Genomic DNA, 20,773 nt, shown 5'->3' on the forward strand with positions numbered 1-20,773 from the left:
ACAGATGAGCGTTTCCGCTCTTGGATTTTCATATTAAAAGCTCGAGCAATGAACCTGACACTTCAACGACTATTCAAGGTGAAGTGTTGAAATACGACAAAATATGTCCTTCTCTCAGCATGCTGAATCCAGAGTTTGAGATGGCAGTCGAAGGAGAAGCGCAAAATAATACGCTTGGAAGACATTTATTTTGTAGACAAACCGAGTTTAACAGGAAACAGTTCAGATCCTCTGTGTTGAACTTGATTCACTGGTTTGGTCATTGTTGCTTAGCAACAAAGTAGACAGCAGCGTAAGGCCGCCGCACGAAGGCATTTGAATTCAAACAATGTGTATATAATGACACGTGTATTCTTTATTTACAACAATGAATCCCATCCATTGTAACTGTAATGATAGGTTCTCTTATTATTTTATAAAAGATAATAATTACGGTTTCAGATGCCCCAGTGGCCTAATGGATAAGGCACTGGCCTCCTAAGCCAGGGATTGTGGGTTCGAGTCCCATCTGGGGTGGAGCTGTTTTGGTTGATAAGGCAAAGATTTAATATGCAGCTAACTTGATCATGACACGATATAAACAGCAATGTATTTACAACTGTTAACATTGAAATGAACAGTGCTGTTTCCATAAACTGGTTACTGAATACATATTGTACGTATATGCTAAGATTACATTTACAAACAGGTCCCTTACCCATGTAACTCAAAAATGGAATTATGAATATGGACATTTCAAACTAAAGTGTAACTTTTTTGGTTTGATCACAGATGTAGTCATGGCTATTTAGTTATTTGCCAAATGGTTTTTTTTAAAGCCCATCGAAAAGTGTTTTCTAAACTACAGTAGTTTGGGCTATAAAATATTATGGTAGGTGACACTGGTCTATGCTTTGGACTTGTCTCCCTAAAAATAAATATATAAACAATAAATCCATCCATCTTACACAGACTGGCAGAATTAAATAAGACAGTTTTAAGAGTAACCAGCATACTTTGTTGATGGATTTCTCTGTTCACAGTCTCTGGATTTCTCATGTGTTTTGATGGACATGTCTTGGGATTAGTAAAAGCTGGTGCCATCCTTGTCTGACGCTTGTGCAGTGGGAGCTGCAGACCAGACTTCAGAGGCAGTCTGGGCACTCCAGGCTCCTATAGAACAAGAAGAAACAGTATGAGAAACATTTCAATAATATATATCACTTCTTTTTACATTCATCCTCTACCAATAACTAAAAACCAATGATAGAAGTCCATTGAAATATGGAACTATTCTACATTTTAAAACTAAAAATGGCATACTGTTTGTAAAGAGGAGATCATGTATCCAGCTTTGAAATTATATTTACCCCTGTTATTCTTTCCTATCAAGCTCATCTAGAAATGTATGTATTTACTGTAGATTCCACAAAGCTCTCACATTTTTGAGAAGAGATCTCCATTTCTAACCAGTAAAGCTTCAGAAGTATCTTTGGCAGCACCGACAGAAACAGTTAGTAATTTGACTATAATTTTATTTCACATATTGTAGCCCTCTAACATGATAATAGCCAATGTTTACTATACAATAAAACAATATTAAAAAAATAGTGTTGTTAGATTTTTTTTGGTGAAAAATTTACTTTCAAGGCTGTTTATTGCCAGATTTTAAGAAACAAAACCAAACTTGTAAACTTCATACCTTTCCTGAAGCAGTCAGCAGCTAGTGTGGTTCACCCGCCCTGGTACTTCTCCTTACCCAGTGCCTTTTCAGCTTCTGCCCTTTTCTTCTTTTTCTTTTACTATTCTTTAAATTTTGCAGTGCTTGCCTCTACTGGGTCTCTGCAGAAGTAGAGATCAGGCATGGCTACCTTGGGGTGATCCCTGGAGGTGGTACCTCTCTTCGTCAGTGCTTCTGTGGCCAGCATGCATCAAATCAGAGCTGCAGAGCAATGACCCACAGTTTCTTTGTACGTTTTCAACACAATTTATGGTTGAGTCACAGGTAGGTAAAAGTAAACACAGAAACACGGAAAAAGTATGTCAACACATTCTATACAGAGCCGTGGTCTTCTGTTGGAGTCACACTGGCACAACACAGTGCAGAGGGGACGGTGAAACACCAAAAACAATGCGATTAGTGCATTACTTGAAACTACAGCAGGTTTGGCTGCATGTGCACCAAAGAGTGTTTGATCCACGAGTGAACAAAAAGATGGTCTGCTCATTTAATGTCCTTTGCTCTCACTTTTCTCTGACCACCTGCGGTCTGCCTACTCGTTTCCTCTGTGCTGCATGTCTTCTTTTTGATTTTCAGCAGCTGAACATATGGACTCCTCATTTTCCTGATTTATAAAACTTTCTCTCTCTCCATCTGGTTTGCTTGATTAGAAATAGATCTATTTTTATTGTTCGTGAACTACATGTTAGCTACCATGACACCCTGGTACAGAGCTGGGTTGACAATGCCTCTGTGAGTGAGGAGTGTGGCCAGATAGGTGACACTTTTCTCTATTTTTATTCAGTCGCCATTCATTAGGATTTTTTTTTTTTTAAATTCCAAACAATCACAAAAAAGGCTGCATGCTTATAGTACAGTTCACTCTTTACCTCCCCAGCAGCACTTTCACCATTGTGGTTCACCAGGAGGCTTCACAGTGACTTACAGTAGGTCCTAAGTTTATGGCCGACACTGCCCTCTTGTGTATGAATATTGTAGCTGGTTTGGGCATTTTAGAAATTGTGTATTGACTGCATTGTTTGATTATAGGGACCAGGATGTATAATGAAACAATGCCACAGCATTTAAAGCCCAAACGGATGTAAAATGCTTGACCCTGTACATATACACAATATATACAACTATTTGCTGCCATGTGACTCAACAATTAAAGCTCCACATCGAGAAACACCTATGTAGGGCAACTATATGAGAACTCAGGTTAAATGCTCATGCTCAATTATCAAGGTATATAAACATGGTGACATCCTTTAACTTTGGTGTGAAGTGGGGCCATTCCAGAGCATTGTACATATTAAAGGAGTAGTGTCTGGTGGACCACAGTAAAAACAGCTATTGGGTGCTTGTGACACATGAGGAGGCTTGGGGCAAAATGTAACATGATCCTCAGCTAAAAAATTTGCATCCCTCGTCTTTTTACTTATAAAAGAGACAAGTAAAGCTTAAGAGCTTACAGCCTGACAATGTGCCTGCACAATGGTCTAATCCAGTAACTGAAGAATCTGCTGAATCATTGAGGCTGATACAATTGGAGTAGCCTTTGTCAATACATTGTGGGTTCAACATGGAAACATGCTTCTATTTGTTTTTGAAGAAATAAGACAACAAGCAGTGGAAAGGCTATAGCATTAAGTGTAACTCGGCCCACAGAAGGTAAGTGGAGTGTGACAGGAAAAAGGGATTTGAGAATTTTATGTTACAGTGTGGCTCAGCTCACTATCAAACCCCAGTCTTGGAACAACAGCCAAACCTAAACACTGACAAGATCTGTGGTGGGTTTTAACGGTGTGCTGGATGTTCAGTAGCCCAGCTCCAGACTAGTTTCTCACTCTTCAGTTTTCTTCGCTGTTTGCATTGATGTTTGCATAGGCAGTTTGAAGGGCAGACCAATGAGTGAGCAGTGGGGGTGGCTGTTGAAGTTTTACTATCGATGTTAAGGTAAAAACACATTCATACTCAAAGCAAGTAAACTTCATTTAACTGGTACTTGTTGTGCGATTCTGTGCAAGATTATGTTTACAATAATACAACATATATATATGCCATATCATATTACTTATATATAGGTCGTATTATTAACTATTAATCCTAAGGGGTAGACAAAAGGCTGTGTTTGTGAATGAAGGTGTAGACAACAGGGAGTGGTTGTGAATGTGTGAATGAGAGTGAGAGTACTGTGCCAAACCAAAAGGTCACAGGGGGAGGTCTGTAACCTGTGGGGTCACCACATACTGTTGTTCTTTGAGTCATAAACAGGAACAGAAGGCTGTCTGGAGGACTCCAGGGTGTGAAGGAAGACAACCACCACCTCCACCAACCAACAAAGGACACATCAATACACATGACTTTCTGGTGTCTGGACTATAAGAAGACTGGGTCAGGGAAAGTCAGGAGATCAGACTTCGTGAACTGACACATACTCTGTTGCGGTCAGGGAAACATAGTCTGGACCCAGAGCTCTGTAAACTGGTTATTCTGCTGCTGTTAAATAAATATCTTGAAGCCTGACATATTCTTCTATTGCCTCATTAAAGAACACGCAGGACTGGGGGCTGACACATATTGGCTTTGTACTAGCAGGAGCCCAAGTCCAACATTGTCCACGGAGGTGACAGTATAGCCAAGGCATTAGGTTTTTAGGTTGTCCATCTCATTCTTGTGAACGTGATATCTCAAGAATACCTTGAAGGAATTTCTTCAAATTTTGCAAAACGTTTTCTTTATGTCAAGAATGAAATTATTAGATTTGGATGTTCAAAGGTCCAAATGACCCCACAAAACACGTTTTTGGCCATACGGCAAGACTTCCTACACTCATTTTTAAATCACAAGTTTAAGAGACCTGACATCCTCACATCCAAGTCCCACTAATGACAAATCCTGGCGTGTCAATTTCATGGGCACTCCCAGAAAACTATATAACCCTTTGGCCTGCAGAGCCTCTTTCCCTCCAAACATACAAGAACAAAGAGAGGCTCTTTAAGTGAAAATGGACCTTTATTTAGGGCCCGAGCACCGATGGTGCGAAAGTCCTACAATAGGGCTTTCGCACTATTGTTTTTCAAGGAAAATTATTCTTTTTCTCCTTAAAAATAGATTGCCTATTTGGCGGCTTTATCACATTCAAAAACTCATGAAAGTTGGTACACCTGTCTCCCCCTGCAAACAATTTCATATTTTAATGGAGTCGCAAGTGGGCGTGGCCTAGTGGCTCGCTAGCGCCCCCTAAACAGATACCAAAAAATTCCAACGCGCCATTACGTCAACTCAACAGGAAGTCCGCCATTTTGAATTTAGTCGCCATTTTTGTCAATTCACACATGTTGTACTTTAAAGATGCTGTAAAGCAAACTCCAAGATTTTCTTCTCAATAAAGCATGTGCAAAGTTTGAAAACTTTGTCGCACTGAAATATGGAGTTCGACCGTTAATCAGTTTCTCAACCGTCTTCAGCTCAGGTATTTTTAGGCGTGGCTAAAAGGTAACTTCAGTACGTCACCGAGCTAGCTCACAGACGGTTTATATAACCTTCTGCATGGCTCCTCCTCTCACACGTTGAAACGCTATAATAGCCTGGAGCTCATTTGCATGAGAGGTCATCCCCGGACCGCCCCCCCCCGGACCTTCATCCTCCGGTCGCACCGGCACCGTCCGGACCGGCACCGTCCGCTGCCGCCAGCAGTTCACCACTCCGCGTAAGTTCTGTGTGCTTGTTATAATTATACCAGATAACTTTTCCAGATGTGACATTTAGTCTGCGGTGCAAACCTCTGACGTGATTTTACTCGTAGAATAACGATATTTTGGTGAAATGGGTAATAGCTAATGGAGCTAATTAGCTTCTATTGAGCTCGTAGCTGAGCAGAGTTCAGAAGAAAATGTTCCTATAACCGCTGATTTTTTTTTTTTTTATGCGTCTCAATATAGCTACGATAAGGAACTATAATATATGTAACTGTATTTTACATGTCGGGATGATGGTAAACATGGATCCTGTCCTCCTGATTAATGAGGGTTGTTGTTTTTGTACTCCGGTGTAACGTTATAATCACCGAGCCTCTCGGTTACATGTACCGGTCCGGATAAACGACCCCGGCTACATGTGCAGGAGGCTGCAGAGAGCAGGTGGAGGTGGAGGTGGAGGAGCAGCTGGAGGAGGTGGAGGTGGAGGTGGAGGAGGAGGAGGTGGAGGGACATCAGTGGAAGAGAAAGACTTTCAGCTCGACCTGAGCAGGTCCAAAGTTTGAACATGATATGTGATGTAATGGATGCGTTGTTCATGTTGCAGTCGTTACAAAACTAAATCAACTCCTCCGCTCTTATTATCTCCACTATTATAATGCAGGTGCGTTAGAAGTAGTTGGAGACTCACTGTCTGCTGTCTCTGGTGTCCAGTTTGACTCCTGTGCTACAGCTCACGGGGGACAAGCTGGATTTAATTGCATCTGTATTTTTCTATCATTGGACAAATAAATTCTGATTCTATTCTGTTTTCACAAAGCAGGCTGCTCCATCCAGCAGAGAGACAGAGGGTCAGTGTGACATCATGCATGAAGTCACCTGAGAGGTTGGATGTCAGACGGACCGCTTAGTGGGGAAAAGAACTGCAGCCACAGGACTCTCATACAGGACACTGAACACCTTCCAGCGAGTGGGCGGAGCTTCAGCTCCTTCAGGACACGCCCCCCCAGTCTCAAAGCAGAGGAGACTGATGATTATCTCAAGACTTCAAAGCCTAATTTAACATATTTGTCTAGTGGTTTTTTTTTCATTCAAATTTGGATGGGTGGTTAACAACCCATACTTCTGTGGTGTGATGAACTTAAAACTCCTTTTCATTTCTACTTTACAGCATCTTTAACGAACTCCTCCTACAAATTTTGTTGGACCGAGTTTATTCTGTGCGCTCTTAACATTTTTGGAATTAAAAGTTATCATAACAATTTGTTTTCGTCGATCGGTGTGCCCGTGGCACGTCGTCCAAAATGTGATAAAAAAATAAAAAAAAAAACAATGACAAAAAATAAAGGGTGTCTAAATCTTGGATTTCTGGCCAAACTACCACAAACTTTATCCCCCCCCCCCCCCCCCCAAATCCCATTAATATATTTTAATGCTATAGTATGACTTTTTTTTTTCATATTTCCAATGACATGGTGGTGCAGTGGTTAGAGCAGTTGCCTCACAGTGAGATACAACTGGGTTCTATCCCCACTTGAGGCATACGTCAGTTCAGAAAAAGGTCATACTCCAAAAAGTTTATCTCAGTTAGCTCTGATCTCAGCAGCACACTCTCGTGAGGTTTGAATTTGTGCCTTATAATTCATCAAACAATGAAATTAACAAACATCAAATTACATCACATTTAACCATGAAACTATGTTCAGAAAATACATAGGCTTTCATACATAAAATTTTGGCTTTAATGGTAAAACAGTCAGATTCCATAGCTAACTAACGTGGGACATTTAAACAACACTTACAGGGAGGATCAAGCCTTCATTTCATAAGACAAGAACTGTGCTCTCAAACACAATCTAACAAAATATAAGTTACAGTTAGTAAATTGTACTGATGAGGCCGAAGAAGAGGCAGCACAGCCATTAAAAACCTTGAAATGTCCGTCTTCAGAAGATTTGTTTTGGTACACATAGCCTACTATTTGACTTTGTTTAAGTTATCTTAGATCCTGTTTATATGGATTAAAATGTCACCAGCTCAGTCTGAGATGAAGACAACAAAATCACAGTGCTATTCCTCCCAGAAAGACACGGAACCAGGATGAAGACAATCATCTTCAGAGTGCTCATTCTTACAAGTGCATGCTGTTTGTCTGCAAAACATGTCTATATTGAAATCCCAATGACCTGGAAAAGAGTTCAAGAATACTGCAGGATATACCACACTGACCTTTCACCCATCACTAGTGAGCTAGAGGAACAGTTGTTCAGAGAGTCTCAGGGGGCCGCTGAAGGATGAATCGGTCTCTACTGGGAATCCAAAGAGCCCGCTGGATGGAGATGGTCAGGAGGAGACTTTGTCACTGACCAAGGGTGGGTTACGACACCAACAAACATTCATTACAATACCCATGGGTCCCGTCGTGCATGGTCAGCTCGCACTGGCATCAGTGCCTACAACTTCTACTTAAACCTGATTATGGTGGAGGAGAAGAAGTCCTGGAAGGAGGCTCTGGAGCACTGCAGAGAGAAACACATTGAGTTCACCAGTATGCTCTGCAAGACCGAGAGCCTTCTGGCCCAGACTGAGATCCAGCACGAGTACCTCAACCGACAGCTGGCTGTGGGTGAACGGAGACCCTCTGGAGTATGAGGCCTGGCCCCAGGGAGGAGATCAGGACCACCAGTGTCCAATGTGGAGACGCTGTGGGTCTTTCTGTGGGGCATTTACACCTCACCTATCAATACTTTTTCAACCAATTAAGTTTTTTTATTTTAATACTTGATCCATTTAGGTCACATAACATGATCGGTGACAGATTTCAATGAAATCTCAGGACTCATCTTTTAAAAAACTTTGAAAAGCATTTCACTTAAATTACATCAGCTGTTACAGCAATATACACAGTGTGAGCTAGTTTCAGACATTGTTTTTCAAGCTGAATAGGAAGAACATTTTCTAGTCAAATCTGTTCAGGAAAATCCTTGCAGGCTTCAGTGAAATAGTAAAATCAGTGCAAAACATTATTTTACTTCTGGCAGTCAAGCCTGACCAAATTGACCTATTACATGACCTCTGCTGTATCATCTAAAATTGTGTTCACAATTCACTTTTACTATTACATTACGTCAGTACATCCTACTGAATCCACTCATTTTGAGGATAAGTTGCAGCTCAAAAACATCTGGCTGCAGCTAATATTCTGGCTCGTGGTGCAGCTTTTAAAGTTTGGTGATCTGCAGACTAACAGAGGAACATACACAGACCTGAATATTAAATTCAGCATTTATCCTAAAGCCTCATTCATAAACATTGAACTTCAGCCTGATTTCATGTATGTCTTAAGTGTGTCAGAAAAAAATTCCAGCATGGAGTCCCTTTTTTCTAAAACTCGATCCATTTATCCTTAAATGGTTTACGGAAGATTTAAAAAAAAATAATATATATATAAATATATATAAATAAAAAATAAATACGGACCTATCTTGTTTCTGGCATTGTGATTTATTTTCTTTTGGCATCACGTCACACACAGAAAAAGAGCAGTGTACTTAACTAAATCATCCCCATCCACGTTTATACTTACGAAGCGCCGCAATGACCATTGAGAGAATTTTTTTTAATCTTCCGCACAAATTGCTTAATCGAGGCCACGAGACACTAAATCGAGGCCACGATTTATTATCTCATGTACACGTTTTAAGTAGGCCTAATTCGTGCATACGAGATAAGTTTATATACAGAGACAGCACATCACAACAGGCTTTCTCCTCTAACTATGAAGTGCACTGCACCTGCTTCAACTTTCAGTTGACCAACTATGAAGTCTATAGCATCCTCAAAGTTAGCATATTGCCAACGATGTAAAATCCACAAGCTCTCAAAATCATCGTTATTGTCTTTTATTAGCAATAATCCTTTGCATCCCTTTCATTACAGCTGTCCTTACTTAACCGAGTTGCTAGTCAGACTGGCTGTGGAGCCTTGTCAGCACAGCCAGTCGATTAGTATTGACTTAGTATCTTGTGGCCTCAATTTAGTTATTGGTGCGCACGATTTAAATGTATTTTTCTCTCTCTGGCCACTCCTGGGCTCCGTACCCAGGTTTCGTATATACTTTCTCAGCACAAATATGTTTCCTGGCAATAGATCAAGATGGTCCTTTTCTCACTTGACATAGAGACAGAGGGAGGGGGTACATTGAAGTTGTTGGCTAGAATCAAAACAGGGATGTGACAATCACATGGTCGCTGTCTCAGCCACTAGGCTCTCAGATGTCAAATAAATGTTTGCATATATATTGCAGCAGGAAGCATTCCCTGACTCATACGAAGAGGTAGCACATTAGAAGACCGCCTTTGAACTGAGACTCATCACTGCAACCTGTCGACTTCACCACCATGGAGATTGTGATTTTGATGATGCTCTTTATTGTAAGTGCATCAGTGCAGTTTGGAAAGCATGTATATGTGCCAAATAAGCTAAGTTGGCATAGTGCTCAAAGTTACTGCAGAAAGCACAACATTGATCTTTCCCCCTTAAGCACAAGTTGGGAAGAGGCGAAACTGAAAAAGGCAACAGCTGGGAAAGTCAGTGGGAGGTTTTGGATCGGTCTGCACGGAGAATCAACAGGACGCTGGCGATGGTCAGGAGGAGAGCTTGCAACCTACATCCCGTGGGGACAGGGCCAACCCGATCATGAGAATGATAGATATGCTGTAGTGGTTTGTTTTCACAATTGTTCGACTGGATGGCATGATTTTCACATCAGACATCCACAACCTTTTTTTTGCTTTGACGTGATCGTGGTGGAGGACAAGATGACGTGGGAGCAGGCGCTGACGTACTGCGGTAAGAATCTCACTACCCTCACCAGCCTGACCTCCGAGACCGAGCAGCGTCTGGCCATGACCAAGATCCAGCGTCACGACATCACTTACCCCGTGTGGCTCGGACTGCGTTTCCTGGGGGACCGCTGGCTGTGGGTGAACGGAGACCCTCTGGAGTATGAGGCCTGGCCCCAGGGAGGAGATCAGGACCACCAGTGTCCAATGTGGAGACGCTGTGGGGCTTTAACCAAAGAGGGACTGTGGGAGAACGTGGACTGTGGAAAGAAACTCAGTTTCATCTGCGATTAAATCTCAATCATGTTCAAGTTATTGAGGTAAAACCTTATTGAGATGCTCAGTCCACATGTTATTCTTACCTTTTTACGGGATGCTTTACAATTTCCTAATTAATTAAGTGTTGTGATTTAGCTTCATCTTGTTTAAGTCTTTCAAGAGACTTTATAAACTAGAAGATGTTAGTTTGTTAGGAGCAACAAGTGTATATATTCCAAACAATCTTATCTTTTAGCACTTCATCAATTTCTATTTCATAGAACGACTTATATTAATATCTTTAATCAAAAACTTTTTACATGTAACACATTTGTTTTTGCGATAATAACTGTTGAAAATCTTATTTTAGTCCTTCCAGGACTTTACTTTTTTTTTGTGTGATTATTACAGTCAAATATTTCACTGTAGCTTTTCCCCAAATCAATCAAGTTTGCCTGGAATTAAACGATTTTTTTTTTTGCAGTAAAAATGCAGAAATTAAAAAACATTGCAAGTTGTGGAAAATGATAACTATATATATTTATTTATATATTATATAAAACCCCCGGAGAGGAAATTAGCGTCTTATAGCAGCAGTAAGCCTCCTACGACAGGCTGTAGTTCTAAATGAGGAATTATTTTTGCTAATAAAGCATACGTTTTGTTTGGAAATTCTTACTTTGTGACATGATGCCTTCATCATAGCTTCCATTGAGAATGTTTATTGTGAATAAATTGCCAAAACGTTGTTAGTTCCTGTAAACATTAAGAAAATGTAATCTGCATGAATTATTACCACATTCTGTGACTTTCTGGAGGGACTGTGATATATTTGCTAATGAATGCCCAACATAATCTTGTTAACATTTCACAAGTTATATTTAATAATGTTCTTACGATGACTGGTTTTAGCTCTACAACAGTCACATCTAGTGTCTCTGACTGTGTTTAGTAGCAACGTGCATGTTCTGGTTTGTTCATAACATGGAAGATATTGTAGTTGGTATAGCTTCTATCTACTGTAGGAATAGAGAATGTGACATTCATTCAAAATTCAATAAAACCAATGTCAACGTCTTTTTGATTTCTAATAACAGAAAGTCTAAATTACTTTAAAAAAAAAAAAAAAAAAGAGTAAAATTTATTGACCTTTAAAATCGGGCAGGCACATGCACAGACCAAATACCTACACTAACAATGACCATATGCAGTAGAGTCACAACAGATGAAGATAATCGACGAGGTGGGAATTATGGCACATGAACAGCATTGTTTGATACAGTTTGTGATGAACAGCAAACATCAAAGCTTTTAGAAAGAAAACTTGCTGCCACGTTGCACTAATCATGTTTGCCTGCTCAGCCTCACATCTCGCTCTGGTTTGGAGACAGTCGACACCTCAGCCCACTCTGTAAGCTTAAACTATCTGCCCCCTCAAAGGAAGCTTCCAGAACAGCACGTGTTATGAATTACTGGCATACAGATTATAAATGTCTCTCTTTACTAACCATTCCCGTTATATGAAAGATCACACTGGGCATCGGCGCCCGTCATGTCACCAAGACTTTCTAAATTCTTCAGATAGTTTACACTGTGGATGCATATTGATACACTTTGATCCGAACAATAATTAATTATTTCGAACTCCTCCACTAAAGAGAAGCCAGCAGCAGGACTGTTTATTGCGTTGCTGTTCTGCGCACAATACCCACAAACCCATTAGGTGCCATTCATAACATCCATAATCCACAACACTACGAGTGGTCAAAAACTCCACAGGGTGTCTCAACAGCTCAATTCCTCAAAAACAATTAAGCGCTGAAGTTACAAAACTCAGAAAAATCCACAAAATCCTGATGTCTCTAACAAGCCGCTACAGGTCTTAAATGTATTTTAGCTACAGATGTGACTTTTATTATTTCTGTAAAAATGCACCACAGTTATGTACAAAGTTTCAATTCGCATAGTTTTGAGTGGCAACAAAGGCTTTATTGTGATTATTGGAGTTAGTCTAGATTTTTTTTTCCCATAATGCAGCTGAGCAAGTACCTGTGATTGTCAAAGCATTAAGCAAATGTTTCCTTCAACAAGTAAGAATCATTCATTGCTCAATCTTTTGCAAATTTTACAAACATGGCAGAAGCCAGAGCTCCTCTCTTCATTCCTGCAGTGCTTCGTTTTCAGTTTCCTCGGCAGACGTGCGGTACACCAACATCCCAGGTGTCCTCTTTGTCTGGACAGCCTTTTTAAAACACCTTGTCAAAGCCAAACTCTGCTGCCGGGAAGAGTTATTGACCCTGTTCCCCTCGGGGTTGGAACATAAATAGAAGAAGGGAAGTTCATTTCACAGCAGGGAGTTTGACTACAGTCCAAGACTGACAGAAGAGGTGTAATATCACAACCTCAAACAGGCATATTTTACCAACATTTAAATAACAGCAAAAACACAAATACAAACACATACACAGCATTCTTACTCTCTTTTTTTCACACATTTATCCACCTGGTTCCTCTTCTCAAAATCCTTGGAGTGTAGATTCATTGTCTTTAACAAACTCCTTAACTTCTTTTTCTTCCCGTGTCAGGCTTTCAGTGAAAAAATATATTTTATCACTCTTTTTTTTTTTTTTTGATGCTCCACACAGATTCTCTTCAGGATTTAAGGCCCATTCGAGCCATCAGCTGTTCATAGACAGTCCAAGCCATAGCAGCCATCAGAGTGCGTCGCAGAGACCTGGGCACAGCCCCGCGAAAAAACCCACCCATGCCGTGCTCCTGAGGGAGAGGACAGTGCAGGAAAGATCAGCGTGATAGGATCCTGGTGCAGTGGCCACGCTATCGTTTTAAAATAGTGCCGCTTCTCACAGAAAATGACATGCACGCGAGTACCCACCCTGTAGATGTAGCGAATAGCATCTGCTGTCCTCCAGTGCGACGGGCTGACCTGAATGTGGGTCTTCACCACATCTGCAGGCTGTGTGACCACCGACGCCATGACACCCGACACCATCCCACAGCCGAAGTTCACCAGCGGGGCGTAGGCTGCTGTCGTCACCTCTGAGAAAGAAGCCAGGTATCAGTTGGGTGCTATTGAACAAATTGCAAAATAAATACACATAAAATGATGTAACTAAAAACCTGTCGAATCACAAAGGAAAAGTGTGAGAAAAACATAATGGAAATGTGGTATTCATCTCATGTTATGTATTTGGGGAACTTTATAGTCTCCTTCATGGTTTGTATGATTCCATCTGCCCCCATTTTTTTTTTTTTGTCCCATGCTTCATATCCAGTCTGGTGATTTTGGTCACATTGGCTGCACCAGTGAGCCTGAAGTTTAGCAGGTCTGGGTGTGCAGACATTCGCATTTTCAACAAATACTATATTTTGTGACCTCCTTTTGGGTGCATCTAAATGAAAAAGTGAGGTGCACTGTTGTATTTTCGTTTTATTGATGCACCAACTATTCCACCCCAGCAAAGTGTTTTTGATTTTTTTCTTTCTAGTGTTTTTTTTTGGTTTGTTTTTATTAATAAAAAAAAATGCCCATAAAATCAGGAGGATCGAAACAGCTGTAAAACTATTAGTAATGTAAGAGAACAGATGCATAAATGAAGCAATTCACAATGTATGGACCTCCGTTTTGAACTGCTGATCGAGCTTGGCTCTCACCTTGAGGCAGCGCTTTCTTGGACTGGCTATAAAACATGACATAGATGCCGGAGAAAGGAGCGTCTCTGAGCATCGTGGCGGTCAGCCCCGAGAACAGAGCCCTGACTCCTTCTGTCTCATACACACTCCTCAGAGCGCCGGCCACACTCACGTAGTTATAACAGCCACTCTGAAACGATAAACAAACAAACAAAAGCAGCATGAAACATCTCATGATTGCTTTGGTAACAGCAGAAGTGAAGCCTAATCAGCTGAAAACACTCGTGTCATTGTTTTTTGGCATTAATGTCTTTAGTGATAGTAAAGATGCAGGCAAGAAAATGTGGGGACGGAAATATTTTCATGCTTACATTCTTCATTACATTTTTTTTTCCATTTATTTGACACGTGTCTCTTAAAGACCTTTTATCCCAGGATGATATTTCAACAGACAAAGTGGCTCAACAAAATACAGGAAACAGTGCACACCTTAAAATAGACGATAAAGACAAGTAATTGCTCATGACTAACTGACCGACTGAGTAGATTATACGACATTTTATTTCTTTAATTTGACTTGATCCATAAATCACACCGACCATCTGAGGTCGATGGCCTCTGACTAAGGTCTGTTAGTAAGTAGAGAAACTGGTATTCACCTCAAAGCGTGTCTTGATGACTGTGAATGGCAGCATGCAGATTCCAGCCAGCGCTCTGGCGCCCGCTCCGAGCAGAACAGCCTCGCCAGCGTTGGGCGCCCGTTCCAGGAAGAAGTGCTGCTTCAAGGAGTAGAAGGTGCTGAAGTAGATACCGACTCCGGGGATGCAGCGTACAAATGACTGCGCAGGAAGAAATAACAGTTTGACATTTTTCAGTTCAGCTTCTTTGTTTATACATTGTGACGCTGTTAAAGGTGGTTTCAGGGTGTAATGCAAAGTATATTGGCGTCAGAGTGTCAATGCATTTTTAACATTTTAGTTCAACGACAATATTTAAACGCTAAAGAAAAATCATGTTACCGTTTTGACTGTTTGTAAATACTAGTTTTGTTTGACTAAGGTCCTGTTCACACATGGCATTAATGTGTCCTGGGTGATTCAATCACAAGTGGACAGCTCTAAGAACAGCTGTGAAGGATCTGATCAGCATAGACCACATTCGGAAGAGGTCTGAGACGCATACGTCCCACTGAACGACCTCCTCAATTGTCACCCTCTGAATAAATAATACAAATATCTAATAGAAAAAAAAAACTGCGTGATTCTACCGAGCGCAGCTGATCTGTAGAGAAAGTAAAGAGATTTACCTACAAACTGAAGTCGTGGTTATAAAGCAGCTGTTAACTGAATAAAAAAAACAACAACAACAACAACAGGTTGTTTACTTGATGCTTGTTTCACCAAAGCCTCCTCTGGGTTTAGTTTTAAATTTTTAGTTAGCCTGGTCTTCGATTTCTGACACACATCAGAACCACAGCTGTGGTTTAAGAAGACTTTAATAAATCAATATTCTGAGCCTAACCCAACGTGATCAGGTCAAAACTTGTAGGTTCGTATTTGTGAATTACAAACTTGAGTGTTCAGACATTCACAAATACATCATAAACTTCTGATAAATTAAAATGGAGGCTGGAGTGAGCAAGGATGTTTCTGTTAAATGCCTGTTGCTTAAGAGTCCTCTCTGTGTTTTTGTAAGGGTTGTTTATTTAGGTAATGCATGTGGGTTTTTTTGCATGTAGAGCAGGGAAGTGAGAGCTCATCTTAAGAGGTCCCTCAAGACGCATGATAGTGGCAGGTGTGAACAGGCCCATAGAAATTTAAGCCAAAGAGGCAGTTTATTTTATTTTTTATTCAAGTGTCCTTGAATAGTTTCGACATTTAAAATGAAAGGCAGATTTCAAATGGCCGAGTGTCTGTCTGCTACTTGAGGCAAGGCAGGGAGGAAATGCTAATGTGAGCTGAAAGGTCGAGTGTCGGGGGATTGGTGCAGGAATACAAACTGCCTACTGTTCACACACAAACATGCAACAACAGGATTTATACCTGCTGGATTCATTGCAAATGTTGAAAAAAAAATAAACAAGGTCAGTTATACTCACTGGTGAAACTCCTTTCCACAGACTGAAGAAATTCTCCGTCTTAATGACATTGATGAAAACGGCAAACATCCCCACCTTGGGTGCACTGCAAGACGACATTGAGGAATAGTTAGAGACAGATTCAAATGTGCAAACATATAAAGATATAAACACTTAGACAGGCTGAAGATAAGCACTTGAGACTGCGGTGAGTGATTGTTGTGTACTGCTATTCCCCATAGACATTATTCTCTGGAGCTCTGTGCTAAAATGTAGAAAGAAAAAAAAAAAAGAAAAAAAAAATCCACTTTCAGATGTTAACATTTCCTCTTCCTGTCCACAGTGGTGATAATTCCAAACAAGCAGTCTGACAGTATGATTATATGGTGCTGGTGTGACTAATTGCCCTATATAGGTCATAACAACAGATTCAGGCTGACACTGCCAGCAAATTTTGTCCTGCTATGCACTCTGTGTGTGTGTGTGTGTGTGTGTGTGTGTGTGTCACACCCTGGCTTAGCGTTGTTCTGCAGGGTCTGCAGCCGAGTCTTGACCAGATCCAAAGGCTGGAAGAGCAGCGTAGAGCAGGTGCCACTGAGAGAGCCACACATAAATGCTTTAAGAGCTGGATGAGCCTAAGGACGATAACAGAGAGAGAGAGAGAGAGAGACACGAAGAAGGACGATAGAGAAGACAGGCCGAGGGACAAAAAGACAGAAGAGATGGGGGAATGGCAAAGAGAGGACGAGAGAGACAAGCGAGAGGAGAGGGAAATGTCAGACGGAGAGCACAGACAGTGGACATGGAGCGAAGAATGTAGGGAGAAATTAAAATTATGGACAGAGAGAGACAGAAGAAGACAGACAGAGAAAAGAGAGAAGGCAGAGAGAAATGTGTCATTCAACATCTTCCTCTGCACTGATCACCTCTTGTTGAATGGCAGACACATTCATACACAAACAACTGGGCATAAGAAAATGTAGACACGACAAAAATGTGGCTGAGAATAATCAACATGAACTTATATACATAAAACATACATAAACTGGACTTTAATATAAATATTTGTGACGTTTTCGTTGCAAGAAAAACAAGCCTGTAGCACAGAGCAAAGGCCAGGTTCCTACAGAGTGCAGCTGATGGAGATGAGCAGAGACACACACACACACACACACACACACACACACACACACACACACACACACACACACACACACACACACACACACACACACACACACGCACGCTAAATTTAGCTTCATCTGAAGGTAAACAGTTGCACAGAAGTCATGTAAACAGGCAAAAAAATGCTCATCTGAAGGCAATGACCACAATTTATGGCGTCAATAACAACACATCAACATCAACAACACATGCCGACACCAAACACGTGCCACTTAAGCACACACATTGGGCACAAACACACACACTCCTACCTTCCCCTGGCTGTCAGGGGCTCGACTCTGAGAATCCTGCTTTTTCTGCATTTTGCCCTCTTTCACCTCCTTCTCTGTGATGCTGCTGTTACAAACAGCATATTACAAAATAAACCTCCACCTCGCTAACAAACCTTCCTCTCCCCTCTTTCTCCCTGTCTCTCCCACCAGCCCACAATGGCTTTCTCCTGCTTCTTGTCCTCCTTCCCCCCCGTTTCACAGCCAAAGCAGAAGCTTAATCCAGCCTGCGTTTTTCTGAGCTTCTATCTTTATCTTTCAGGGACACACTCACACATCTGTATTGCGCTCTCCACCCTCTGCAAAGCTCACTGCTAAACTGCATCTTTGTCAAATGGCATGAGTCATGAAGTGGTATGTGTGTGTGTGTGTGTGTGTGTGTGTGTGTGTGTGTGTGTGTGTGTGTGTGTGTGTGTGTGTGTGTGTACTTTCAATGTCGGTCACAGAAAATGTATGTTACAGGAGTATATTTGCACAAATTATTAAGCAGCCATCTACAAATTTGCTTGCAATCAAGTGTTCCTCTCCGCTGGTAATAAAACACAATTAATGAACATATTTTGTTTTCTTTTTACCTCGGCAGGAGAAAGCGAGGACTGAATATTTATGACTCATTTAGACTAAATGTGACACAAATAGCGAAGAGGTGGATGTTTTTGTTTGTTTTTTAACTTCAGGCAATGTGCAGTTATGCTGTACAGCAGGGGTGTGAATCACAAGAAGCCCCAGGATATGATACCATCACAAACAGTTTGCAGTATGCCGAGTACTGTAATAACATGTAATGCAATTTAGTCAACAGTAAACTATGTTCCTAACTTTATCAACATGTTTTATCTAACAACATAAAATGTTCTACCTGTTCATCTCACATATTTTTCCCAATCATTTTTATTGCTGCAAAATTGGATCAGACAGACTGACCAACACCGTCATAAAAACCCGTCATAAATGTTGTACACGCCTGACAAATGTATTTATATAATGCGATATTGATACTTGTTTATTTATCAATACAATATTGCCACATAAACAATGCCAACACTATGCTGCATCAAATCTTCCCTCCCCTCTAATATAAAGTAAATGTTTCCACAGTGAGAGATTTCTTATAGTTTCTTTCATGATGAAGTTAACTTGAATGTCTGTGCGTGTATTAAGTCTGACAATGCTGTAAATCAGTAAGCAACACTGCCTGATACGCATCAGACTTTAGTATGATTTTGACTGTGTGTTACTCAGTTTACTACATCACAAAATTGATTAAAATCACACTGATTAGGGTGACCAGATCCCCACAAACCAAATGTAAGAAACAGAGTCTGTGTTGGACGCATTAAAGGTGGTATTAAATCCTGATAAGTCTATCCAATTTATAAAATAAACACGCATACAAAATGCAGGTTAGAGGTCGGGCCTTTAGCATGTGAAGGACATAACATAATACAGGAAGCATAAAACAAAGCTGACGGTCTTGTGTAGTACCAGCTTGCTGCCACGGTCCTCTGACCTGCATGATTTACCTCCTGTGGTTCCCAACAGACGGATAATTTAGTAACTCGCGTTTCACCTCCTGTTTACTTTTCAGTGGGGACATGTTTGTTGTAACAGCATGTCCGGATGCTGAGTTTAAAAAAAAAAAACTACAGCCGGTTAAAATGTGGGATATCATCTCAATACGTAAAACAGGAAATGGGATTAAAATTGCGACGTAGTCCCGATATGAGCGCAGCTGGTCACCTAATCTGTGATACAGGATATCATCACCTGCAAGATTATTCACTCACACACACACACACACACACACACACGTTACCAACATCAAAGTGGATAGTTTCACACACGGGATTATCCCGACTAACAATCCCTACTTTGTCGGGTGAAGCCGGTGTTGCATCACCTGCCGTCAGATCACGTGACTGTGCGACACTCACCGCTGCTGACTCCATCTTTGAGCTGGACGCGGAGTCGGAGGAGTCCAGTTTGTTTTCCTGAAGCTGGTTAAGTTCAGCCAACGTTTCTAAAAAAAAAATAATAATAATAATAATCATGAATCACATTTCAAAACAAGGAGGTCGCCCGCGTGTCTCGCCGGTAGCAGCCGGCTAGGTAGCTAAACTCGCTGTCAAGAGTGTGTGAAGGTTCAGTGAAACAGTTTCACATCAGCTCGCAGATAACCACGTCAAACAACAAGTGACCGGTTCAAACAAACTTCTCTACTCTGGAGGGAAACGCCGTAAATAAAAACCCAACCTCGTTAGCTTAAAAACATCCAGCTGCTGATTTCTGATGTGAAAATTTTTTTTTTTTAAAAAGTCAACTTGCTAGCAGGCTAAGTTAGCCGGCTAGCTGCTCTTACCTAACGTTGCGGTCTGTTGTGGCGCAGTGAAGGTGACGTCACGGTCACCGCGGCTCGCCGCACAGACTCCATGCTGCGTAATCACCGACACAGTTTGACAACTTTATCTAAAAAACAAAAACAAAAAAACAAAACAAAACACTTACTGTAGTCTCGACGGGACTTTCTGTCCAGGCTCGGTAGCTACCGTCAGTGTTGGCTCGCTCACCTTCAGTAAGTTGATCAACTTCAAATCGGCTCTCGTCTAAAGAGACAAACATTTAACGACTCGTGTCCCAAACGGAGGGTTGTTGTTTTGGGACACATCTGCATTTGCACGAGGCGCCGAGATGTAATGAACTGAAACGTTTTTAAGTTTTTTTTCCAAAACCAAACCGCCGCGTGCAGACTCACCTCAGTGCGTTTCCGGTAGCGGCCACACGGTGGCGCTGTTCGACCTTCTGAGTCCCGAGAGGAAACATCCTGCAGCGGACTCGACACCAGAAGGACTGTAAGGTTCAAGTTTTACAATATATACGGTCTATGGTTTTACAACTACCAAGACATTTGTTACAATGGTCAACAATTAAAAAAAAAAAAAAAAAAATTGTCCCATTTGTCTAATAATTTATTACAACTATAAATATAACATATTTAGGGCCCCAGCACTGAAAGTTACATTCCACCATTTTGAATTTAGTCGCCATTTGACCCAAAAATGACTTTTAGGTCACTTTTTGCTGTAGTATGA

At 41.1% G+C, this 20,773-nt stretch overlaps 2 protein-coding genes and 1 non-coding gene across 8 annotated transcripts; 2 read left to right on the forward strand and 1 right to left on the reverse strand.

Moving 5' to 3' along the window:
- Positions 1 to 443: 443 nt before the first annotated feature.
- trnar-ccu (transfer RNA arginine (anticodon CCU)) lies at positions 444 to 516 on the forward strand. The gene has a single exon. It is a non-coding gene; the product is annotated as a tRNA-Arg (tRNA).
- Positions 517 to 10,220: 9,704 nt separating this feature from the next.
- Positions 10,221 to 10,538, forward strand: LOC138620168 (dromaiocalcin-1-like). The gene has a single exon (XM_069697142.1). It carries the CDS (start codon positions 10,221 to 10,223, stop codon positions 10,536 to 10,538), a length of 318 nt encoding a protein of 105 aa, XP_069553243.1.
- Positions 10,539 to 12,469: 1,931 nt separating this feature from the next.
- Positions 12,470 to 20,457, reverse strand: slc25a38b (solute carrier family 25 member 38b). Of its 6 annotated transcripts, XM_069697202.1 has the most exons (9): positions 20,252 to 20,457; positions 20,044 to 20,150; positions 19,556 to 19,704; positions 16,741 to 16,865; positions 16,252 to 16,336; positions 14,813 to 14,992; positions 14,175 to 14,343; positions 13,396 to 13,559; positions 12,470 to 13,277 (listed from the first exon to the last, which is right to left on the reverse strand). In XM_069697202.1, the coding sequence occupies exons 3-9, from the start codon at positions 19,631 to 19,633 to the stop codon at positions 13,155 to 13,157; spliced, it is 924 nt and encodes a 307-aa protein (XP_069553303.1). In that variant the 5' UTR covers positions 19,634 to 19,704; positions 20,044 to 20,150; positions 20,252 to 20,457; the 3' UTR covers positions 12,470 to 13,154. The 6 variants fall into 6 exon arrangements, with proteins under 6 accessions (XP_069553303.1, XP_069553305.1, XP_069553304.1 ...); XM_069697204.1 differs by lacking the exon at positions 20,044 to 20,150 and having other exon boundaries at positions 20,190 to 20,457; XM_069697203.1 differs by lacking the exon at positions 20,252 to 20,457 and having other exon boundaries at positions 20,044 to 20,156.
- Positions 20,458 to 20,773: the final 316 nt, after the last annotated feature.

This window comes from Brachyistius frenatus, unplaced genomic scaffold (genome assembly GCF_029030835.1).
Source record: "Brachyistius frenatus isolate BFR_SWC_R1_liver_20210118 unplaced genomic scaffold, ASM2903083v1 Contig_23, whole genome shotgun sequence".
Classification (NCBI taxonomy): Eukaryota; Metazoa; Chordata; class Actinopteri; family Embiotocidae; genus Brachyistius; species Brachyistius frenatus.

What these genes read in the sequence shown, in the direction of transcription:
- LOC138620168 (XM_069697142.1), top strand. Translation starts at nt 10,221, where the DNA reads ATGACGTGGGAGCAGGCGCTGACGTACTGCGGTAAGAATCTCACTACC.
- slc25a38b (XM_069697200.1), bottom strand. Translation starts at nt 19,735, where the DNA reads ATGATTATTATTATTATTATTTTTTTTTTAGAAACGTTGGCTGAACTT. An exon ending in CAGAACAACGCTAAGCCAGG is followed by an intron (nt 16,337 to 16,740) that starts GTGTGACACACA and finishes GTCGTCTTGCAG; the next exon opens with TGCACCCAAGGTGGGGATGT. An exon ending in CAAGAAAGCGCTGCCTCAAG is followed by an intron (nt 13,560 to 14,174) that starts GTGAGAGCCAAG and finishes CTTCTTTCTCAG; the next exon opens with AGGTGACGACAGCAGCCTAC.